This window comes from Stomoxys calcitrans, chromosome 2 (assembly GCF_963082655.1).
Source record: "Stomoxys calcitrans chromosome 2, idStoCalc2.1, whole genome shotgun sequence".
In the NCBI taxonomy this organism is placed as follows: domain Eukaryota; kingdom Metazoa; phylum Arthropoda; class Insecta; order Diptera; family Muscidae; genus Stomoxys; species Stomoxys calcitrans.
The window spans coordinates 221190247-221215520 of record NC_081553.1 but is presented as its reverse complement, the minus strand read 5'-3'; the positions used below and the strand labels follow the sequence as shown (position 1 = coordinate 221215520).

The 25274-nt window shown below is 38.2% G+C and overlaps 2 protein-coding genes across 6 annotated transcripts; one reads left to right on the top strand and one right to left on the bottom strand.

Annotated features, from left to right (window-relative positions):
• Nucleotides 1-165: 165 nt before the first annotated feature.
• On the bottom strand, nucleotides 166-25274 carry LOC106088292 (uncharacterized). Of its 3 annotated transcripts, none has more exons than XM_013253727.2 (9): nucleotides 25053-25274; nucleotides 13628-13781; nucleotides 13204-13391; nucleotides 12847-13142; nucleotides 12488-12786; nucleotides 12247-12428; nucleotides 7919-8097; nucleotides 2711-3310; nucleotides 166-2516 (listed from the first exon to the last, which is right to left on the bottom strand). In XM_013253727.2, the coding sequence occupies exons 1-9, from the start codon at nucleotides 25175-25177 to the stop codon at nucleotides 2449-2451; spliced, it is 2091 nt and encodes a 696-aa protein (XP_013109181.2). In that variant the 5' UTR covers nucleotides 25178-25274; the 3' UTR covers nucleotides 166-2448. The 3 variants fall into 3 exon arrangements, with proteins under 3 accessions (XP_013109181.2, XP_013109183.2, XP_013109182.2); XM_013253729.2 differs by having other exon boundaries at nucleotides 25034-25142; XM_013253728.2 differs by having other exon boundaries at nucleotides 166-3310.
• On the top strand, nucleotides 16737-18929 carry LOC106088293 (nuclear transcription factor Y subunit gamma). Of its 3 annotated transcripts, none has more exons than XM_013253731.2 (3): nucleotides 16737-16876; nucleotides 17100-18246; nucleotides 18326-18929. In XM_013253731.2, exons 2-3 carry the CDS (start codon nucleotides 17170-17172, stop codon nucleotides 18638-18640), a joined length of 1392 nt encoding a protein of 463 aa, XP_013109185.1. In that variant the 5' UTR covers nucleotides 16737-16876; nucleotides 17100-17169; the 3' UTR covers nucleotides 18641-18929. The 3 variants fall into 3 exon arrangements, with proteins under 3 accessions (XP_013109185.1, XP_059218212.1, XP_013109184.1); XM_059362229.1 differs by having other exon boundaries at nucleotides 16737-16907; XM_013253730.2 differs by having other exon boundaries at nucleotides 16737-18246.

Below are 25274 nucleotides of genomic sequence, written 5' to 3'. Positions count from 1 at the left end.
TTTCTTTACTAATAGAATACATCTTCACTTAGATATTAGATGGCAAAAAGTTAAAAATATATTTGTATAAATAAAATAAAACTAAGGATAAAAATTGAAGGAAGAAGTATCCGACTAATGATACTTCTATTAAAAAAAAATAAGAAAACTTTATATTGGTTATAATCTCACCACTTATAGCGGGAGATTTTTTGTGCTTATAACAATGATCTAAAATTTTTATGAAAGTAAACAAATCCCAATGAAGGATTCTAAAAATGTATCTTAAAAAGTTGTTTAAAGTTACAATATCGCAAATAATCTCCTTAATTGTCATGATGAAATTTTGAACTTTCATTCGCGTGATAATTTAATGTTTCAAGGGGTGAAAGCGTAAATAGTATCAAGAACTGACCCAAAAAATAGGCAAGGAATCCATAAATATTTGAACTAAAATTTAAACCGAATATACCATAACTCGTCCAAAACTTGGAATTTCGAAAAAGTAAAGGCATTTCGCATTTTGGGAGATCCCCAGGAAACATTTTCTTTTACAAATGTCTGGGAAGTCGAACTTTTTATTCCGTACGAAAATTTTTGACAAGGGTATTATAGCTCATTGAAAATGTCAATTTTCGAAAAATTTAATATTTTGCTGATTTGCATTCCAGTGTTCAGTTTATACCTCAATTATATGATTTTAGTGAATACTGTTTTGTTTTCGTTAAAAAACTGGCAAATAATCAAAAAATAATTTTACAAAAATTTTACTCCGAAAATGCCATAACTCGCAAAAAACTTCTAATTTTGAAAATGTAAAGGCAGTCCCCATTTCGGAAGATCACAAGCAATTATTCTATGTTAAAAATTTCAGAGAAGTCAAACTTTTTAATTTTTAATGAAAATTTTAAAAATTTCAATTTTCAAAAAATTAAAAATTTTGCTGATTTGCATTCCAGTCTTCAGTTTATACCTCAATTATATGATTTTAAGCGAATATTGCTTTGTTTTCGTTAAAAAACTGGAAAATTATCAAAAAATATTTTTACTAAAATTTTACTCAGAAAATGCCATAACTCGCATAAAATTTCGAATTTTGAAAATGTTAAAGCAGTTCGCATGTTAGGAGATAACGAGGAATCATTTTCTGTTACAAACATGTGGTAAGTCGAACTTTTTATTTCGTACGAAAATTTTTGACTGGGTATAGCCCATTAAAAATTTCCACTTTCAAAAATTTTACAATTTTGCTGATTTGCATTCCAGTGTGTAGTTTATACCTCAATTACCCGACTTATAGCGAAAACCGCTTTGTTTTCGTTGAAAAACTGGCACAAATTAAAAAAATATATGTTCTAGAATTTTACTCCGAAAATATCATAACTCGCCCAAAACATCGAATTTCGAAAAACTAAAGACATTCCGCATTTCGGGGGATCACGAGGAAATTTTATCTATTAAAAATTTCTTAGAAATCCAACTTTATTTTTTGCGGAAATTTTGGCTAGGGTATAATAGCCCTTTGAAAATTTAGATTTTCAAAATCCTGAAAATGTTTCGGATTTCCATTCCAAAGTGCAGTTTATACATCAATTATTCGGTTTTAATCAAAAACTGTTGGTTTCGTTGAAAAATAGGCAAATACTCGAAAAATATTTGAATTAAAATTTTACTCCGAAAATGACATAACTCGCCCAAAACTTCGAATTTTGAAAAACTTTTGGCATTCCGAATTTGGGGAGATCCCGAGAAATCATTTTTTTACAAATTTTTTAGAAATCGAGTTTTTATTTTTTTCGGAAATTTTTGACAAGGGGGAAGGTAGCCCATTGAAAATTTCGATTTCGAAGACCTAAAAAATTATTCGATGTAATTTGAAATTTAATTCGTTTTCGCTGGAAAATAGACAAAGATTCGAAAAATATTTGAACTAAAATTTTACTCCGAAAATGTCATAACTCGCTCAAAACTTTAAATTTCAAAAATGTAAATGCTTTTCGGAGGAACACGAACTAAAATGCCATAACTCGCCCAAAACTTTGTATTTCGAAAATGTAAAGGCTTTCCGCGTTTCGGAGCAACACGAGAAATCTTTAAATCGAACAATTTGTTAGTTAAAATTTTACTCCGAAAATTCCTTAACCTGCCCAAAACTTTGTATTCCATAAACGAAAAAGCATTTCGCATTTCGGGAGTTCACGAATTTGGTGTCTCTTCTCCATTGAGACGGTGGTTCGGATTGTCTTTCAACAAAAACATATAATGCCAATCAGTGTTATATTTCCTTCGTAGATTGACAAAAGATGGCGCTGTAAAGTGTTGTAAAAAACATTTAAATTAAGAGCTAAATATTCTATGAAAGTCGTAATATTTTAATGATATTTTCTACAAAAAAGGAGAACTTACATCATCTTTACTGGTTAATCTTAATATATAAAGTCATCGTTTGATTGGTCATGGTTGTGTTGCTTAAAAACAGTATATATAAATAAAATATAGTCTATTTCGAGATGATTGGTCGCTCTCTTTCTTATCTTCTAAAATTATATAAAAACAGTTTTGAGGTAAAAGAAAATACCACTTTACAAAAATTAAACTTGGCTTTAAAACAAAAATAAGGACACAATTCTTAAAATATCTTTGGCTTGGAAATAAAATAAACACCAAACTTAAGATCTAATAAGGACTAAGGCTATCGCCTTGGACTACTGCTTGCAGTAGCAGTACTTACGCAATTCCGGATTGCGTTCGTATATACAATTGGCTTGGGAGCCGTATTTGTTGACACGCGACACCTCCGTTAGCTTAGTGTGCATTGACAAAGTCTCCAAGTTGTGATAAACGCTGGCCTCGAACAGTGAATCGCCGGGTGATACCATTATTTGCAATTGATAGACCACTTCTGATGTATGTGTATTGTCACCCATTTCGGCCATGTAGCCATCAACATCGGCATTACGCTTGAAAGCTAACAAGGCACTGTGGGGCGTCAAACGCATGGCCCAGTTGATCTGTTTCAACTGCAAAGGTTCACAATATTCGCGAAAATTTTCTGTGGCAGTATTAATTGTGGCGATAATGCTTCCGGCCGCCTTCAGCAATGGCCCAGTCTCAATGCTAACATTCAGCTGCTGCCAATTCAAGCAGGCACACCAGTGAGGTTCAATATATGCCTCGGCACAGGAACGATTTTTCGGAATAATATCGAATAGTGAGATAGCTCGATTTTTAGCCAAATCTGAAACTTGTATATTAAAATGTTGCTTTGGGCTGGTTTTAATATCCTCGTTGTCGTAAAAAGCATCGTTGTTGTTCGTTACCTTTTGAAGATCTGTTTGCAAAAGTTATATCAAATTTCATTAATAAAAGCTTTAAGTGTAAAGTACTATATTTAGATGTAAAAATTAAATTTCTTAAAAATTTTCTACAAAAAACAACAACACATAATTAAATTAAAAAAAAAAACATAACATTTTGACGGAAGTAATATCAAATTATAACAATACTTTTTATGAAATTAGATTTTTATGAAGGTCACCGTAGCGCAGTGGTAGCATGTCTGCCTATGACACTGAACGCCTGGCTTCGAATCCTGGCGAGAACATACTATGGGCATCTCTGTAAGTTATTATAAGTGATTATAACCTGGCGACATTTGTGAGGTCTTTGTCATGTAAAGCCTTATCCCCAAAGAGTTGTCGCATTGCGGCTCGTCTTTTGGCTTCGGCTATAAAACGGCCCTTATGGCATTTTCTTGGACAAATTGGTGTTTTTATGGAAATAAATTAGTCCCGACGAGAAAAATGTAAAGGCAACCAATTTTTCTTCTTTCTTCTCTTACCTCTTTCCTATAAATTGAGATTTTGTTGCTTCTTTCTCGAATCTAAGGATTTTTTTAGATATTCGAAGTTCTAAGTAAGTTATAGTAATTTCGAAATCACATACGGGTATGACCTTGGTTTCGTTTCATAGGCTAATGTGAAATATTTGTGAATTGATGTGACCCACTATGATAAATTTCACCAAAAATACTATGAAACCATCTCACTAAAAATTTTATGGTGAAAGCAATGTGAATTCCTCCTTATACTTAAAATCACAAAACAACTGTTGGATAACCACTTTTGGGTTGTTTTTTGTTTTTGTCATTAGTTTTTGGGTTAAAAAATCACTTCAGCGTGCGCTAAATTGAGATTAAAAAAAAACTCTACAATTTGGTCTCAAATTTTTTTTCACTTGTCAAAAATGTTGATTTTGATTTTATCAGCTGATCTGGTATATTCGAAAAGAAAGACACAAAACTAAAAAAAAAACATCCATAACTTATCAAAAACACTTCAGTACAATCCTCTTTTACCATGAGCTTGGAAGAGCCATGGGGTTTGTGGAATCACGCAAATAGCGTCTCCTGATGCGTTGCTCGGAAAACACTTTTTGTCTTACAGCCTGGACAGCCAACAAGAAAGCCGCAGGCATTTCGAAATTTTCAAAAATTCCCGATTTTTCAAGTTTTTTGCCTGTAAGGGCGAAAATTATTAAATTTTACAATTTTTGTTTGTTTCTCTTTCGAGACGAGCTCAATGATCCAACAACATACCAACGCACGGCCCTTGAAGCCATCACACCTAATATGGTTGAAAAGTCTTCTTACTAAAGACAAAACGCGTCCCATAATGGTTGGTGTGTGTTGCCATCTTTGGCTTGCCTTTCCCATTTGTATCTCCGATCATTGAGCACGTCTCTAAAGAAAAATAAACAAATATTTTAAAATTTAATGATCTTCGCCGTAACAGGGAAAAAACTTGAAAATTAAAAAATGCGGCAGAGCCCGGCCAGGATTCGAACCTGGGCACACGGAGCAACAGCGAGAGCCAATGCCGTTGTCTTAGCGTTCGAAGCCATCAATACAACTTCCAACAGATGTACTAAATCATGTGTAGTACGGAAGAAGTATAATTTGTCACAGAAAGAATGTCTGTCATTACACAAAAATACATGCATTGGGAAAAGTATAGCTAATAGACAGGGTTGCCGAGTGTGGTTAAAGTGGTAATTGTATCTTCGATGCATTTTCACTATTAATACGATTCGAATACAACATACCAACGCACGGCCCTTGAAGCCAACACACCTAATATGGTTGAAAAGTCTTCTAACCAAAGACGAAACATGTCCCATAGTGGTTAGTGTTTGTTGGATTAGTGGTTAGTGTCCGAGGATGCTTTCAGATTTGTTAAATTCGAAAATACGTAAGATTTACAGCATGTTCAAAGTTCGGCTTTTGCTATTTCATTAAAAAACGACATTTGCTTATTTTGCGAAAATTACAAAAGATTATATTTTGGGTTTTTTTTACATTATTTCATTATGCCGTTTTTTCTTGCATTAATTAATATAATTTTTTTTATGTTCAACAAAGCCAAATTTAATTAATTAAGACCTGTACACAACTCTTACAACATTTTCGTTGCCATAAGAAATGTATCCTTTGTATTACAGGGTGACATTGAAGGTTTTGGAGATTTTTTTTCGACTTCATTGATGGATAACTAATGCGTTGCGTTATTTTTTGCCCCACATAACGGATATATTTGTACATAAAAACTCTTAAATTTAATAAAAACGTACTAAAGCCTAGTACTGACTTCATTCACAGCGTAAATGCCTATTAAATTATTGCGAAATTCGACGGATTCTTCTCTTTGTCAGTACACAAACAAAAGTCAAACAACAACAAAACAGAGCATTCAATTACATTTGCAATAAAAAATGTGCGAAATTTATCCTGCTGCAGCGACATGTCGTTACTATTTTGCTTTGAATGTGTTCGCATTATCTTCGTCAACATTTTTTACTACTGCGTTTTGACAGTTGTTCGTGTGAAAAGTCGAAGTCAGAACGAATGTGTCGTATGTTTTTTTTTTTTGAATCTGGTAACACTTAATTAGTATGTCAAAAGTAGCTGGGAACAATATACCGTTATTTTGGGTGAATTGAAAACTTAGAGCTTGTGTCGAATGATAGCAATCTCCTATGGTGAGATGTAAAAATGACGTAGGGGGTTGTTTTTTATACTGGTGAGAAAAAAAATTTCATTTTACTGTGCCAATCGGCCATTTTTTCTAACACTGACAAATTTTGACGTTTGTCAAATATCAAAAGTAAACAAGATGTGCGTGCCACATAATAATATGTGAAAAAGCCAGAAAATAAGACTTAACGTCATATTTTTACTATCCTTACAACTTTGCTACCATTCGACACACAGCATTAAAAGTAGAATGCATAAGTTTATTAGTTGGACGATATGAGATTAAAACAGATAAGAGCATGCGAAGTTCGGCCGGACCGAAACTTATATACCCTCCACCATGGATCGCGTTTATCGAGTACTTTGCGCGGTATCTCTTTTTAGGCAAGCAAAGAATAATGAATAAGAACTATTGTGCTATTCGAGCTATATCAAATTATAGTCCGATTCGGACCATAAATGAATTGAATGCTGAACATTGTAGAAGTCTATGTGTAATATTTCGGTGCATTCGAATGAGCCTTATAGGGGCTCAAGAAGCAAAATCGGGAGTTCGGTTTATATGGGAGCTGTATCAAGCAATAGATCGATTCATACCATATTGAACACGCATGGGAGAAGCCATTGTACAAAATTTCTGCCAAATCGGATTAGATTTTTGCCCTCTACAAAGAATTTCACCCGGATGAGAACTGCGCCCTCTAGCGGCTCAAGAACTCAAGATCCAAGATCGGTTTATATAGCAGCTATACCAGGTTAAGAACCGATTTTACTGCTTTGGTATCACTTGTTGGAAGTGATACCAAAGCACCTAATGCAAAATTTCAGCCAAATCGGATGAGAACTGCGCCCTCTAGCGGCTTAAGATCCAAAATCTATTTATATGGCAGCTATGAACCGATTTCAACCATACTTAGCACAGTTGTTGGAAATGATACCAAAACACCACATGCAAAATTACAGCCAAATAGGATTGCGCCAATAAATTGCGCCGAAAAAGTCAAGAGATCGGTTTATATGGCAGTTGTGGGAATCGCAAATCGGACGAGATTTGCGCCCTCTAGAGGTTGAAGAAGTCAAGGCCCAAGATCGGTTTATATGGCAGTTGTGGGAATCGCAAATCGGACGAGATTTGCGCCCTCTAGAGGTTGAAGAAGTCAAGGCCCAAGATCGGTTTATATGGCAGCTATATCAAAACATGGACCGATGGGGCCCATTTAAAATCCCAACCGAACTTCACTAATAAAAAGTATTTATGCAGAATTTCAAGCGGCTAGCTTTACTCCTTCGAAAGTTAGCGTGTTTTCGACAGACAGACGGACGGACAGAAATGGCTAGATCGACTTAAAACGATGACGATCAAGAATATATATACTTTACAGGGTCTTAGACGCCTATTTCCAGGTGTTACAAACAGAGTGACGAAATTAGTATACCGCCATCCTTTGGTGGAGGGTATAATTAAAGGGTTGAAATATCCCAAATTTTGGGCCATATTTTGAATAGAGCATCCCACCACAGAAGCTACCCTAGCGGCAATATAGGTCTCAAATGGAATGTATTTGAACACAGTATACGATTATAGGACGCCAAATTAGGAAAAAAGGGTATAATAAACTGTCCCTTCCGAGGAGGTTTTAAAGTATAGAAAACAATATTTTTGTTTCATCTATTGTAAAATAGGCCACTGCTACTTTAGCTTGTTTTTTACAAAACAAAATTTCTTGTACATTAGTGAATTGTGATAAATTGTTTTACAAGTCTCCATAAAAATCGAATTTTGATTTATATCCAAAATGTTTTGAAAATTGAGTGATGAAAACTATTTAGTCATCTGTATAATGAAATTTTCAAATCGGTATATTTTCGTGAGTTACCTTATACTACCGCTACAAATACAAAACTTACCCAATATGTGTTTCAGTGTTGCATGTATATCGAATGGCGTTGTCAAGCGGTCACTGTTCTCCACAAAATTTTGATATTCGCGAGGAAATCGCTTCTTAAAAGACTCGGGAAAGGTGAAGCTAAAGAAGGGTAAACGTTCCTCTTGTTTACCTTGTAGGGTGGAGCGCACCTCTGAAAATCTACAAAAAAGTTACAAATAAATGTGCTATGAAAAAAATGTATTAGCTCCTCATTGACTTAGGCGAAGACATTTGCCATGTTGCCATGAGTCGACCTTTGAAGCCACCAAGTTGTCTAACCCATTTCCAAATGTTGGGATCTACAAAAATTCCCCAACGTCTCATCGCTGTCCAGGATGTCCCTTAATTATGCCGAAATCCATACTCTTACTTTCCCTTAATATTTGCCCCGTCTTGTCATGGTGGGGAATTTCGTCGTCGTTCCCACCCATTTACAGCTGAACTGGGTCGCCATGAATGTCTTTACGTTCCTCAATTCTTTCCTTACTGACCGACAGTCCCCAGGCTCTCATGGCATATCAAATAATATCGATTATCCGAACTTTAATCTCCTTACTATATAAAGCTTATCGTGAAAAAGCAGTCCTCTGGCTTTCACCGCCAAATCGTCTGCCCTTTCTTTTCTCCTTACTCCGTTATGACCTGGCACCCAAACGATGCGGATTTTGACATCCTCAGAGAAGGCGTTAATCTCCTTCTTACACGGCAAGACTGTTCGTGGCCCTATCGTCGTGGTTGTTATTGCCCTTATGGAAATTTTACTGTCGGTAAAGATGTTCACACTCGAAGTCCTCGCGTTAGCACCACACCACATCACGCATTCCGTGATCGCCCGGATCTCCGCCTGTAACTCAGGCAGCCTAATACAGATTTAAGTCCCTGGGTTCTCAATGTAGACCCCAAGACCCACTTTGTCCTCTAGCTTTGATCCATCCTTGTAACATGATCTTCCAGATGGCAATACTAGGGTTCTGTCATTGCCTTACATCCCTTAATGGTTTGATAATTGTCCAAAGTGGAGATTAGCACTTTGGAATTGGGAAACAGAAGTGAAAACTTTAAGGTCAATGTAAAGAAAATTTTCCACAAAGCCAGAAAGCACGCGTCATTATTGCACAGAAGAAAAAGACTTGAAAAACAACATTTTTGTACATTATTAAGTTTTTTTTTTTTTTTTTTTTTTTTTTTTTTTTTTTTTTTTTTTTTTTTTACAAAAAAGATGGATGTCTCTCAACCCCCGCCTCAACTGACGGCTCCCTCACACTTAGCCACCAACATAAGTGTGCCGCCGCCTATGCCTGGCTCACATGGCCACTACAGACCACACTATCACCATGGCCACCATGGCAATCCCAATAAACCGTATTTCAAAACATTTGGCTCGGGAGGCTTTCAGAGACCCCATCAAATGACACAGGATGACTTTGATGGCAAACGTCTGAGAAAAAGTGTTATGCGAAAGACTGTAGATTATAATGCAGCCATAGTAAAGAAATTGGATGCCCGCCTATGGCAAAGAGACTATAGAGACCGCTTTGCTTTGCAACCAGAAAGCATATATGTGCCAGAACTTTTGCCTCCTTCCAGTTATCTAGATAACCCCTCGAATGCTGTTACCACAAGATTTGTTAAAACTGCCACAAATAAAATGCGTTGTCCTATCTTCACCTTGGCCTGGACGCCGGAAGGTAGGCGTTTGGTTACCGGAGCCAGTTCTGGGGAATTCACATTATGGAATGGTCTTACCTTTAACTTTGAAACCATCTTGCAAGCCCATGATACCTCGGTGCGCACAATGGTATGGTCCCACAATGACAGCTGGATGGTGACCGGCGATCATGCAGGCTATGTCAAGTACTGGCAATCGAATATGAACAATGTGAAAATGTTCCAAGCCCACAAGGAAGCGATTAGGGGAATAAGGTATAGCTTATCATATATTTTTACTATTCTCATTTATTTGCATTCTCTTAAATGTTTAAAAAAAAAAAAATATTTACAACAACAACTACTAGACAGATATCGAACAAATAAAATAAAATTGAGTAGGGCTTTCCTCATATAGGCTAGTTATTATAGTAGCTATATATAAACCTGAACGTAAACAAACAAAAAAAAACTTTCTCCTAGAACTGGTGCTGATGCTTGGCCTGCTAAGCGTTTGTGTTCCTAATAAAAATAAAGTTTAAACGCAAGCGCCGAATGCTTCAAGCACCAACCTCAGCACCAACAGTATTTTTGAGTATACTCTCTTAGTCTGTAGTCTCAGCATAGAGGAATGAATGAATGATGATACAACCAACAACCACTCTGTGATATCCATTTTTTTTTTTTCATTATGTTTGCAATGCATTGAAAAGAAATAAAAAGCCAAAGACTGTTTTTTTAGTTTCTATGTTTTTTCGTAAACCAGACAAAAAACAAATTTAAATTTTTTTATAACGAAAACAAATGAAGCATACAAATTTTGTTCAATACTAGGGTTCTGTCAATCCGACTATGCCGATGGCAGCAGTGCCTCGCACTTGACTTCAAGGTTCATCTTAGGTTTCTGATCGGAAACCTCTTCCCTTCCTTCCAGGTTTCCTATCGTCGCCTCGATTATAACGCTGCTCCCATCCTTAATCCGTTCTCCCATCGCCTTAAGTCTCATAGCCGCAGTGGCTGCCTCACACTTTATCTGTATGTCAATGGGTCGGATATCTAGAATAGTCTCCAGTGTCTTAGTGGGCGTGGTCCTCATCGCTCCGCCTATGGAAAGAGAACATGTTCTTTGAACCTGTTGTATGGTCCTTATGTTGCACTTTTTCTCCACCAAACTAATGAGGCGTAAGTAAGTATTGGTCTAATCACGCTCCTGTAGAGCCAGTGGACTATCCTCGGATTCAGGCCCCATTGCGAGCCTACGGCCCGTCTACATAGTGCCCAATATCCGTTAGCCTTCTCAGCACGCTCCTGTATGTGACACTTCCAATTCAGTTTCCTGTCCAAGGTCACACCTAAGTATTTTACCTTGTCAGATATGGAAATCGTCTGATTGGGGAAACGTGGTGCGTTATATTGGCCCACCTTCGTCTTTCTCATGAACAGGCATACTACAGTCTTCTCTGGGTTAACATTGAGACCTCTAGGTATGGCCCAGTTATATGCCATATGCAAGACCCTTTCGGCCCTTCTGCATAGTTCGTTCGGATCCTTATCCCTTAGAAGTATTATTACATCGTCTGCGTAGCAGACGGGTTCATATCCCTCCTAAGTCAGCATCCGTAATAGGTCATTTATGGTGGTCACCCATTGGAGTGGCGATAGGTGGTCACCCCTGTGGCGTGCCTTGTGCCACTTTCTCCCATATATGTATGCCATAGGACACACAATCAACCACCTGTTTCTTAGCATATGGTTTATCCAGTCTCTAAGGACCAGGTCCACCCGGTAGTGGTCTAAGGATTGGATCAGTGTGTCGGTCCGCACATTGTTAAAAGCCCCCTCGATGTCAATGCATACTGCCAGGGTGTACATTTTGGCATCGAAGGATTCTTCTATTTTATGCACAACCTCATGCAAGGCAGTCTCCACCGACCTGACAATAGAACGTTTGGGACTTTGTGGGACCCAGACCTGGAACCTTTCTAGCTTTGACCCATACCTGTAGCATAATCTTTCAATCATTCCAGAGCTCCGTCAATCCAAGATGGTATTACTATCATAAGGGTTAAGAATTCGGCCTCAAGTGTCGGCAAAGATTTTTACTCAAAAGCCTCTGAAAAGTTAGGAGGTTTCCCTTCCGTTTCGACGATATGCTATAACATACCTCTATCTGACCTTTCCAACTTTGACCCATACCTGTAGCATAATTTTACAATCATTCCAGAGCTCCGTCAATCCAAGATGGTATTACTGTCATAAGGGTTAAAAATTCGGCCTCAAGTGTCGGCAAAGATTTTTACTCAAAAGTCTCTGAAAAGTTATGAGGTTTCCCTTCCGTTTCGACGATATGCTATGACATACCTCTATCTGAATTCAATTTCCCAGCCGCAGTGGCTGCCTAATTTTTATGTGGCTATACCTGTTGGACAAGCAGTCGAAAATATATTAAATCGGCTTAGTGACTTAAGTGGTAAGCTCATTATAGCTCCGTTCTGAAGAGGTAAAATTATCTCTAAAAAACCCCAATATTTCTGTCGTTATTATATTAAAATTGCTCTCAGTTCACTGTATACCTCGAAAAACCAAATAATCTTGCCCAAGTCTTTATCAATTATAGTTCCGCATTGAATGTCAGGCTTCTTGGGTACACTATCAACTTACCTATTTCCATGATCAGCCATAAATATTAATATTGTATTATCCAGCAAATTTTTGTGTTGCAAATCTTCAAACCAAGCCACCACATCATCGTCTGCAGCTTCGATCATGTTAATAGAATCATGAGAAAGTTCACCATGAAAACTAAAAACAAATCTTGGGGTATCACTATATTTCGCCATGAACTGAAAATAATGCAAATATTAAACAAAAAGTTATAAACAATTGTAATATCGTCTCCTACATTTTTCGTATAATCCAACATAATCATGTGACCTGGAGTATGACCGGCACAAAAAGCACTGCTTGAACTCAATATGTTATCTACTTCAACATAATAGGTGCGTAAATAATGATGCACAGGTTGTTGGTCGAAACCTTTCATCCGATATGTGAAAGTGCCGGCATTTGGTATATCCTCATTGAAGGATGTTATATAACCCTGCTCCTCATAGTCCTTCCATATCAAAGGATAGGCTTTGTCGACAGCTATGGCATTGGAGACCCTCCTTCTGGTCTCGGGAAGTTCAAGCTCAGTGTAACCTAAAGGGAAAGTACCAGAACTATTATAAATGTTGACTATTTTCGCAACAAGCAACATACCCGTCAAAATGGGAACAAGGGCCTGAGGCGTACCATCGCCCACAATATTGTAACTGGTAAGGATTTTGGCACCTAGTTTCTTTGTTAGATATTCATAGGTTTTTGGCAATTTGCGTATAAAAGCATTTCGACTTAACGAATCAAAACCAAACATTAAAACATTGAAGTAAGAAGGCAAATCGTTTGATGGATCTAGCACATTGATGGGATTGGCATTATCCAATGGCGGTGGTATGGGCTTATGTTTTATGGACTTTTCTACACCATCGCGTATCCCAAAGGCCATGCCAAACCAACTGAAATAAAGATAATAATTATATTGAGTAGAAATATGGGGCTTTCGATTATTTTTCCAACCTTGAACCATCCGATGCTGTACAGAAAACCTTAACAAAATCAGATTCCTGCAAGACATACGGCTCACTGGTTCGCAATGATTTACCATAGCGAGACTTGAAATCATTTTTACGTATAATATCCGTATAGAAGCAACTCACATCGCCATGTAGCGCCAAAACCTCTGGCTTAACAAAGCATATCGATTTCTGCAGAAAAAAAGGAAAAAAAAAAATGATTACTAGACTTATACAAACATCGAACTATTGCCCTTGTTTCAGTTGACAAATTCGCAAAACTCTAAGAAATTCTATTTTATAAGGCTTGTTGTCGCTTAACATTTCTCTTCTGTACTGTACTGCAATAGATAAGATTATACATTCGATTTGAGTTTCAAAAAAAAGGTTTGCCAATTTCTCAACCAGAACCTTTTTGGGTAACTTACCTCACACATAACCCAATCGTCAGTGGGTTTGCCACAATCAACTTTGTTGACTTCCTTATAGAATTTCATGATTTCGGGATTGTCTAACGGCAAATCGGGCATACGACATTCACCTTGATTTGCCACAGATCGTATTGATCGCTCCATTATTATACTGTTAGTAAGTGCAATTATTAAGTCCACATTGAATTGAAAAAAAAAAATAGAAAAAAACAAAGATTTATGGAGCGATAATAAGTTTTCGAAAAATACAGCCTGTGGTAGTCTATCATAATTCCTACGTACTTCCTCTATTGACTATGTAAAGAACACTAATGGCAGTGAGTTTAAGTGGAAGTCTGTAAAACAGACTCAGATCATTCATTATGATACTGCAGAAACAATAATCGTGCTACTGAACAAGTGAACCTTTCTTGTATCTTCTAGAGCTACTTGGTAGAAAAGACATTTCGTGGGCTGAGGGTGCAGCTCGGAGCAAGTTTAAAGTCCTGTGGCCGAGTTTCTCATGAAACAATACCATTCTTATCTTGGGAGTGAGAAAGCATGATCTCGGGCGATTGTTGTCAAGCAACTATCTCCGAGCAAGCTCGTTCCGGTCTATAGGATCAATCCTCGCGGGAACGTGATGGCCACTGAGACCCTTAACTCGATACCGCTAATTGTCCATCACTACAATTGAAACTTCTCCGCGCCCGAAAACTCTCAATTGAGCTTCTCATCATAACGATAAACACCTCCCAAATTGGAGCTAGAAGTTCTAGCCTGATCAGTGCTCATAGTTATCCGTTTCCGGGGGCTACAGTTAGGAGTCCTGCTTAGTTTTTATACCCTCCACCATGGTATGGGGGTATACCAATTTCGTCATTCCGTTTGCAACACCTCGAAATAAACGTCTAAGACCCCATAAAGTATATATATTCTTGATCGTCATGACATTTTAAGTCGATCTAGCAATGTCCGTCCGTCTGTCTGTCGAAAACACGCTTACTTTCGAAGGAGTAAAGCTAGCCGCTTGGAATTTTGCACAAATACTTTTTATTAGTGTAGGTCGGTTGGGATTATAAATTGGCCATATCTGTCCATGTTTTGATATAGCTGCCATATAAACCAATCTTCGGTCTTGACTTCTTGAGCCACTAGAGGACTCAATTCTTATCCGATTTGGCTGAAATTTTGTATGAAGTATTTTGTTATAACTTCCAACAGCTATCTAAACGGTCCATAACCTGATATAGCTGCCATATATATACCGATCTTGGATCTTGACTTCTTGAGCCAATATAGGGCACAATTCCGATCCGGTTGAAATTTTGCATGGGGTTGTTTTTTATGACTTCCACCTAACCTGATATAGTTGCCATATAAACCAATCTTGGATCTTGATTTCTTGAACCACTGGAGAGCGCAATTCTTATCCGATTTGGCTGAAACTAAGCATGAAGTTGCATGTTATGACTTCCAACAACTGTGCCAAATATGGATCAAATCGGTTTATAACCTGATATAGCTGCCATATAAACCGATCATGGATCTTGACGTCATGAACCACTAGAGGGCGTAATTCTTATCCGATTTGGCTGAAATTTTGTACAACGGCTTCTCCCATGACTTTCAACATACTTGGCTTATATGGTCTAAATCGATCTATAGCCTGATACAGCTCCCATATAAACCGATCTCCCGAAAATGCTTCTTGAGCCCCTACAAGGCGCAATTCTTATCCGAATGGACTGAAATATTACCAAATTACTTTTACTATGGTCTTCAACGTTCAATTTACTTATGGTCCGAATCGGACTATAACTTGAGATATCTCCAATAGCATAACAATTCTTTTCCAAAATTCTTTGCTTGCCTAAAAAGAGATACCGCTCAAAGAACTCGAAAAATGCGATCCATGGTGGAGGGTATATAAGATTCGGCCCGGCCGAACTTAGCATGCTCTTACTTGTTATAATGTCAGTTCTTTGGAGAGCAGTGATGGGCAGAAGCACACATTTACAAATTATTTCCAAGCTCGCGGACTTATGTTCTCATGTGCATGCGCAATAATATGCAATTGTGTGTGTATTTGCCCTATCTGCTCTAGATCAAGCGGCGCATTATACTCAATGATTATAAAGAGTGATTTTTTAGCTATTATCTTTTTGGCAACAATGGTTTAAACAGCTCATGCACGTTTCGAGTTTTGTTTCACTGTGAAACATCTTCAGTTTGGTCTATAATTTAACCATGAATCGTCTTACAAAGGAACAATGCGTGCTCTCTTAAGAAAGTTCATTGCGCACTTCTTCCATTTTACGACGAAGTTCATTTTTGACTCAATGGGTACGTAAATAAGCAGAATTTTCGATTTTAGAGTGAAGACCCGCCAGAAGCTTTGCCGGAGCTACCAATGCATCCAGAAAAAGTCACAGTTTAGTGAGGTTTATGGGCTGGTGGCAACATTGGACCGTATTTCTTTTAAGATGATGCGAGTCGGAGCGTAACTGTGAATGGTGAGCGCTACCGTGAGATGATATCCAACTTTTTTTGCCTAAAGTGCAAGATCTTGACTTGCATGACATGTGGTTTCAACAAGACGGTGCCACACAACACGCATAACAATGGACTTATTGAGAGACGAGTTCGGTGAACATTTTATTTCACATTCGGAACCGGTCAATTGGTTGCCTAGATTGTGCGATTTAACTTTAAATTATATGGACCGCGTACTATCGATTCAAATAAAGATTTCATGAATTTAACTGAATTTTATTTGTTTGTTTTTTTTTTCTCTGAAAAAATCACTCTTTGCATACCAACTGTTACAACAACAATAAAAAAAATACATTTAAATGCAAACTTCATCTATGAGGATTTGGCACAATAGTGTCAAAGAACAGTAAGAATTTTATGTCACAAATTCATTTTGTTAAGAAAAACTTTTCTCAACATTCTTTTTTTAATATTGTACAAGTACAAGTTAACATCCTACTCAAACAGCCAGAGCCACCTTGTGGCTTCTCCTAAAGTAAGCTAGCAGTTTTTGTGTTAGGTGGCAACATATTACTTAAACATTAACAGGGTTGTATAGGATGGTAGTATTTGCAATTGTCAAAGCGTCGTACGTCGGTTCGTGTGTTTATAATCAATGCCCTCAGAAAAAAGAAATAGTTTTATAAAAAATAGTGGATATTTTTGTGTTTGTGCTCTAGCTAAAATGGAAAATATTTAATTTTTGGCACTAGCATTCAAGGAAATTTTTAGGTTTGTTGGAAATTGTGCCCCAAATTATAAGGTAGACATCGCGCTAATTCTGTATGGTGCAGAAGCAAGATGCCACAGCCACCACAATAAAATTGACAGCAATTGCAAAAATTAAAAGAAATCACAATCATAGAAAAGTGATTTTAGGGGGAAAAGTAGCAAAGAGTCAGCAAAAATATGTTCGAAATTGTTTTGCATTGATAATTTATTTCTGTTCGTGTAGCTAGGCTTCAGTGAAGAAAAAACAGAAAACTGTGATCTGCAACCAAAATTTTTGTCTAATAATAAGAACTATGTTTAACAACGGCAACAGTAATATGAACAACAGCAACTTTGGCACAAGAACTACTCTAAATGCCGATAATAACACCACAGTCATGTTAAATAATCAAACTACCTCCGAAACAAACACAACAACGCCCTCCGCCATCTCCGCTACCGGTACCATACCCAAAGAGAAATCCTCAAAGTCAGCCAAACAACAACAGCCGCGTAAACCCCCACCGACCATTGAAACCTTTTGGCCATCCATCATGCAAGAAGTGCAGAGCACGGCCATGGTAGATGCCAAACATCAGGCATTGCCTTTAGCTCGTATTAAGAAAATTATGAAATTAGATGAAAATGCCAGAATGATAGCAGCAGAGGCTCCCCTGCTCTTTGCCAAGGCATGTGAATTTTTTATACAGGAACTGACCATGAGGGCATGGATTCATACGGACGAAAGTAAACGAAGAACGCTGCAGAGATCCGATATTGCTCAAGCCATAGCCTCATATGATCAATTTGATTTTCTTATTGACATTGTGCCCAGGGAAGATATAAAACCATCAAGTCATCATAGAAAACACCATAGCCATGACAACCATAATGCAAGCCAGGCTAATTCAGCATCCACTACAAATCCTGGTGGTGCTGCTGCTGGTGTGGAAAGCCAGGAGGTTGCAACAAATCTAAATACAATACCTGCCGAAAGTGTGGTGCCAACTGCGGCTGTAGTCAACACCGCCAACACTACAACAAATGCAAATATGAATGCAGCAACCCCCAACAATAGTCAACCCGCCCAAGTTTTAGCCACCACAGCAGCCCATCCCATGCAATATTTTATAACACTTCCCGGCCAACAAGCTACCCAAGCACAATTGGTGCATCAACTGCAGCAACAATCAATACCGGCGCAACAACCCATGCAATATTTTATAACTCCCGGTCAACAAGCTGGCCAACCGCAACTGGTGCATCAATTACAACAACAATCAATACCTATAGCGGCTATGAATTTGGTGGCACAACAACAGCCACAGCAGCAAGTTCAAGTTCTACAACAGGTGATGATGGCGCCGACGGGAGAAATTGCAAATGTGCCGGTAAGTTTACAAATACAAAAACAAAAAAAACATTATCATGCTTTTGAAATGCAGAATCTAATATGCTGACTTTCAATAGATTACCATCAATGCCAATCAATTATTAAGATTGCAGCAGCAACAACAACAACAACAGCAAACCGCACAAGCCACATCTCAACAGGTTATAATGCTGACCCCACAACAACTATTGCAATTGCAACAAACTCATCATGGGAATTCTACGAATGGCCCAACCACAGCTCACATAGTACATCCACAAACACATCAACATCATGGTCAGCCCACAAATACGATATATATCAATGCAGGCAATGCAGCAGCTGCGTCAGCAAATGCATCCATGGTTTCAACGGATCGAAATATAGGCAATACATTTCGCAATAATTGCTAACCAAAAAGACACAAAGGATCATAAACATCAAGCAGCTGGTGATAGTTATATGTATATACGCATATATATAAATATATGTACATCTATAAATTCAACCATCATCATCACATAGAAATGTCACAAATATAATTTTGTAAATTATTTTAATATTTATTATTATATATTCTCTTAGATTTCAGTGTGTATAGTTCATTAAGACAATGACGTATCTTTTTTGTATACTTTTGTGTTAACAAATAATTTGTCCCCTCTTTAATAACATTTTTTATATAAATCATTTTTGCTAAAATTAGATTCGATTAATTTTTAGCCAACACATTTTTAACTGTATAGGATTTATAGTAGAGTATATATAGAAATTTAAACATTCATATATAAGTTATTATGTTGTATTATGTATTATATATACTATATACAGTATAAAATATATTATGTATATTATTGAAATGTATATAGAACATTTTTTTAATTTTAATGTACAAATTTAAGAGAATTTTTTTCAGTTGTTAATAAACATTATTCAGTTCATAGAAAGATTTACTTATTTTCATATTTCATGGTTAAGTTGCAAGACCGTATTGCTGCAATATGCATACAGCAATTCCTTTGGGCTTAGAAAAAAAAGAACAGAATAACACATGCAATATCCCAGCCAAATTGGCAACAATTGTGCACTTTAGAGACTCAAAAAGTTAGTTTCGAAGAACAAAACACCCATTCTCAGATCAGGTGGTAAAAGACATCACGCAATTAGGTTTTGGAAATTGTGCCATGCTAGAATTTATAACGGGCAGCGTCGTTTAAAAATGTTGTCCTTCAGTTGCTCAAGAAATCATATCAACAGTTTTACGCCAAAATCCCAGCTTAATCAGAAGTCAGTTTGGGACAAAGGTATGTTAGATAATAAACCGATTTGGCCCATAAATAATCAGCCCAATACTGAAAACTCCCAGAGAATAAATTTCTCTCTCGAATAAAATCCTCATATTCTGATTAAATGGGGAAAGAAAAAATTGCTCAACTGTTTTATTTTGGCTAAATATTTGAATTTGTTTTGAAAACAAAACACAATTTTTTAAGGAGGGAAGATGCTGCCATGGTATTTAGTGGGTCTGGCTGGGCAATTAATCAAGTGACGCACAGTGGGATTGGAATGAGTGCAAATTAGTCTGCCAATTTTGAACAGATACAGATATCTTCAATGAAAACACAGCCTCACATCAGTGGTCGCAGCAATTTGTCTAGCCACAATATCTAGAAGCATTAGGTGGTTAGTCCAAGGTTCTTTTGTCAGCACACCAAGTGCTGCCGACAAGGGACTTGAGAACGTTGTTTCTATTTTTGTTGTTGTTGTTGTTGTAGCAGTTTATTGTGTATTATCTTTCGTCTGCTTGATTCTGTTGAGTGTCAAGACCCAGGAACTCCGCGACTAAGATGGGGTGCGTCCACAGGGATCTGGGTCTGAGTCGAGTGGGTCTGGCCGGGCAGTTAAACAGGTGACGTGTATCGTGCGATCCCTGGTTACAGTCGGGACATACATCTTGCACGTCGGCATCAATCCTAGCTCTGTGGGAATTGAGGCGGCTGCATCTGCCGGAACGTAATTGAGCCAGAATCACTCTGGTTTGCCGGGGGAGGTCGATTTCTTCGGGTGCAATGGGTGGCGGTCGTTCTCCAAGGACTACATTCACCCGGTAGCCAGTTAACGCGTCTGCTACCGTGTCTGCATGAATGTTGTTCAGACCCGCTTGATATGCCGCTTGATCTAGAGGTTCTCTCTTGTAGCGCTGGACCTCACGCTCTAGATCATGTAGATCTACCTTAAGGCTTCTGGGCGGTGGGTATCTATCCACAAGATGATGATTTGGATGATTTCTGCGATAACAGCCCAAAAGGTATTGCTTAGACAGCATGTAGTTATGTCTTCGCACTGGTAGGACCTTTGTCTCCTGGTGGAGGTGGTCCACATGAGAACTAAGGAGGCAGCCCGTCGCAGTTCGGAGGGCGGCATTCTGACAGATCTGAATATTATTCCACTGCGTGTCACAAAGCTGACGTGACCACACTGGCGCTGCATAACTTACCACAGACCGGCCAATTGCTTTGTATGTGGTCAACAAGGTTTCTTTGTCTGCACCCCAAGTGCTGCCAGCGAGTGACTTGAGGACCTTGTTTCTACTTTTGACTTTATTGCAGATTGCTGTGGCATGTGGGGAGAAAGTGTAGGAGCTGTCAAATGTGACGCCAAGTATTTTGGGACACTTGATGGTCGGAATCAATTCTCCATCGACCATCACAGTCAGCTCAGAATTCACCTCACGCGTATTTGTAGTGAACAGTGTGGCTGAAGATTTGGTGGCGGATATCTTCAGATTTCTTGCAGCGAAATATTCTATTTTTGTGTACGGTGATGGCATGTAAAATAGTTGTAGTCCTATGCAGCCTTCGAAATGCATGCTTATGTTCGGCGCATGGAAATTGTCCAACGGGAGGATCGGAAGGAGTAGTTTCTCATGCGTCTTGACTACTGATGAAAGAAGACAAATCAGAAGAAGAAGAAGACAAAGGTCGCATCTTGGCATTCTCGCCTAGGTAACGACCAGCGTGGCATAGCTTTGGCAGAGCAGATTGATAGCTCCACGTTTTGCACGGTGAATGAGGATGCCCCCACTAGGATTACGAGAAGGTGCAGCAGCTCGCCAGACATCTCCATTGCATCCCCTGATCTCCTCAGTGACGTTTCCTGGCAAGCCGTCATCTCTTTGGGTCCAGACCACCTCCCCATAATTCTCACTATCGACCGACCACTTCATAACCTCTGGGCGTCGGACGTTTATCAATTACAAGAAGGCCGATTGGACTGGCTTCAGAGAGTATACCAATCGCCGCTTCAGTTAACTGCCACCCCCCCCTCTGATGTGCTTGTGGCCGAGAGGAAATTTCGAGACACCATTAACGCAGCAGCCGCTCGAATACCCCAAGTGCGGCCCAATTTCCCGGCGCAAGCAGTGGTACTCGCAGACGAGCGTAATGGGATTCGTGCTATGGACCCCGCTAATCCCAGAATCAGCGAGCTGAATCTGGAAATAAACAGGGTAGTCAACGAACATAGCGGAATTTGTGGCTGGAACACTTGGAGCAATGTTACTTAGGCACCGGTGTAGGCAAACTGTGGGTCACTGTTAAGTCACTAGACGGGAGACGGGATGACAGGACCTCAGTCACTTTTGGCGAAATAACCGTGACTGATCCGAAGAGATGCGCCAGGTTGTTCAACCGTCAATTTATTGTGCACTGTGAGGAGATCCATTCGCCGTATTCATGGTCTCCGAGCCAATGAACAGCCATCACAATTTACCGTGGGCGAAGTTACGAATGTCATCCGTGGCGCCAAATCTTCTAAGGCGTTGGGCCCCGACGGAATCTCTACATTGATGTTGAAGAATCTGGATTCACCTGGAGTTGAGTACCTTACCACTGTCCTCAACCTGTCATTGAACACTCTTATAGTTCCCGATGTCTGGAAAATGGACAGAGTGATCCCGCTACTGAAGCCTGGAAAAGATCCGAGCTTGGGGGAGTCGTACAGACCGACCTCCCTACTCTCACTTGAGGCATTACTCCTCCCGAGCCTCGTAGGAGAATTTCCATTCGCCGAGCATCAACATGGATTTCGGAGACTGCACAGCCGTGGCTTCAATCAGCCCAGGCCATGTGATAGGATGGTCCTCGTGGCACTGGACCTATCGAAGGCATTCGACACGGTCAGCCATGCCAAATTATTTGAGGACATTGCCAACACGTCCCTCCAGCCAGACCTGAAACGATGGGTCGCGAATTATCTGTGTGGTCGCCAGTCATTTGTGGAATTTAGGGATAAGAAGTCGAAACACCGTAAAGAAAAACAGGGAGTTCCCCAAGATGTATATCCCGATTGTAACCAGGGACCGCACGATACACGTTACCTGTTTAACTGCCCGGCCAGACCCACTCGACTCAGACCCAGATCCCTGTGGACGCACCCCATCTTAGTCACAGAGTTCCTGGGTCTTGACACTCAACAGAATCAAGCAGACGAAAGATAGAACACAATAAACTGCTACAACAACAATCTCATGACCACATACCTTAAAACCACTGTCTTTGGTGTGGTGTTATCTGTAGGTAATAAAATCTACCATGGACAACGTAGTGGCTTTGGGTACCTTTATTCACATATTTTTTGTTTATTGTGTCATTGTTATCAGCTTTTGTTGAGAATAAGTAAAATTTTCGTGAGTTTATCTTAGGTGTTTGAAGAAACTATTAAATTTGTTAAATACATATTTGCAATTTTCATTACATGAATAATGTCTAAATAATATTTAAGATTTAAAATCGTTTACACTATTAAACAAAATTGTATTCTTTTTTTTAATGTAAAAACAAATTAAGTTGAATGCGTATAGGTTATTATACCCATATAAAGTACCATAATGCAGTAGACTTTAAAAGTATTCCAGGTTTGAACACTTCTATGAAAAAAATCGTGTTAATAAAATGTCTTAATGAACTACCCAATAAGCAAGGAATTTTGCGTTCCAAGATATGGATTCATAGTCTGAATAAGCAAGTTACAGATATTTATAGGCAAAAAAGGTAATAAAATATTTTGTGTGTACATTCCGCAATACAATCAGTTCTAATTTTCGATAGCAACATAAGATACCGAAACATGCCTTGTCCCTCCCAGCATTATTATCAAATTTTGCTACTTGTTATCACCCATTGTACTATCAATCATTATAGACATAATACATTGGCAATCGTTTTCGTAAACGATCAAAATAAAAAAAAACCCTATGACAAAATGGTTTATAGATACACTATCTTTACGAAAGTGGCAATGCTATGGATGGAAAAGTTATGTTACAAGGTATATATGTATAAAGTGAAATGGAAAGGCATACTACCACGTTCGCTTAAGACGCTGAATCTCTGGGTTACAAGCGCGGGGAGGTTGTCTGAATACTTTTTTGGTCCAAGTAGCGAAAGGGCTTCATACCACTTTTGAAAAATTCCGTCTACACAAAAAAAGGAATTTGCCCGCAAAATACTAGATAAATACCCAATATGTGGGTATTAATTAGTTAGACGCCCATCTTTATTCATTCTAGGTTGAACTGTAATCCGCATACTTCATTATTTCCACACCAAGAAAAGTTAAGGAACGGCGGGAATACTTCCCACACACCAATTAGAGCTGTCCGGCTAAAATTAAAGCTCAAAGATACAGCGCGCCGCGGAGCGACACTACCAAAGATATGTGTATTCTTATATGTTTTTCATATGTGTGAAACGTACGAAAAATTTTATATTAAAAAAGGATTTTGGAATAAGTATGCAATTCTTTCGTTTAAAGCGAGTTCTATTTCATCAATAAGAAAAGTCTTGTGGAAACATAAACTGACAGCTCATATGTAAAGCACATGTCATGTAATACCACTTTTAGTAACGAAGTTGTACGGATGAGGGAAACAGGACATATTATACCATGTCATGACATGACATGTAAAGCACATGTCATGTAATACCACCTTTACTAACGAAGTTGTACGGATGAGGGAAACATGACTAGGAAAGCCATATTTATTTTGGCCCAACTGAGATAAAATCAATCGAGATTAGACAACACCGTCCCCTTTTTCTAACTTGTATGGATCATAGGTCTCCGTAACATCAGTTATCTACTTACATGTATGCATGACGAAACAGTCTCAATCTCATGACAGACGGTTAAACGTACCGGATTGTCCCGATGGAGTCCATCATCAACAACAACAACAACAACCAAACAGTCTTATCCAAATGAAAGCAACGAATCCGCACAAATTGATGAACTTTAAATGAATATAAAAAATACATTTTGTTTGGAGAAAAAAAGAGCTTTCCGGCACACATCAATGATATCTGAATAATGGTTACAGTCATAAAGACCTAGTTAAATATAGGATGAAATTACATGCCTTTGCGTGAATCACTTAAAACGGCTATACGAAACTAATGGAATAAGAGGGTTGAAACAAACCAAAATCCAGATGTTCCATTTCATTCAAAAAGCCAACTATAATCAAAATTAAATCTATCTTCATTTGAAACTTTGAAGCTTGCCTACATGTTAAGTTCAAAGGAATTTGCCATATCTGTCAATGTTTAATTATTGTTTTATATTTAAACAGCTTGCAAAAAAATTGTTTTACAAAAATAATCATGTTTTTGTTTTGACATTGCCAAAGTTCTCCTCCTGCTCTAATCCTGTTGATTAAAAAAACTGTTCAACACTTCCTCGTAATCAACAATTAATTATCTTAGCTTTATAAAATACCAAAAATTAAAAATTTCCTTAAAATTTACATTTTCAGCTCGAACGTACATTTGGCTTTGTTTATCCAAGGTATTTGCGGTACTTGCAATATAATAATACAAACCGGCACCACAACTCATTAACAAAACCACCAACTTTATATAATTATAACGAAGACGCGGACGTAAACGCATTTTGCCGCACTTAAATTTGATTAAACGAATTTTCACTAATTTCTTAACTTTATTATTTTTCTTAACTTTATGAGGAGCGAAGTATTGGGTTTGTCGT

Excerpts from the sequence above, each read along its gene's own strand:
- LOC106088293 (XM_013253731.2), top strand. The coding sequence starts at position 17,170 with ATGTTTAACAACGGCAACAGTAATATGAACAACAGCAACTTTGGCACA. Across the intron at positions 18,247-18,325 it reads GAGAAATTGCAAATGTGCCG|ATTACCATCAATGCCAATCA; the intron begins GTAAGTTTACAA and ends GACTTTCAATAG.
- LOC106088292 (XM_013253727.2), bottom strand. The coding sequence starts at position 25,177 with ATGCGTTTACGTCCGCGTCTTCGTTATAATTATATAAAGTTGGTGGTT. Across the intron at positions 13,782-25,052 it reads TTGGATAAACAAAGCCAAAT|TATAATAATGGAGCGATCAA; the intron begins GTACGTTCGAGC and ends ACTTACTAACAG. Across the intron at positions 13,143-13,203 it reads ACAGCATCGGATGGTTCAAG|TTGGTTTGGCATGGCCTTTG; the intron begins GTTGGAAAAATA and ends TCTTTATTTCAG.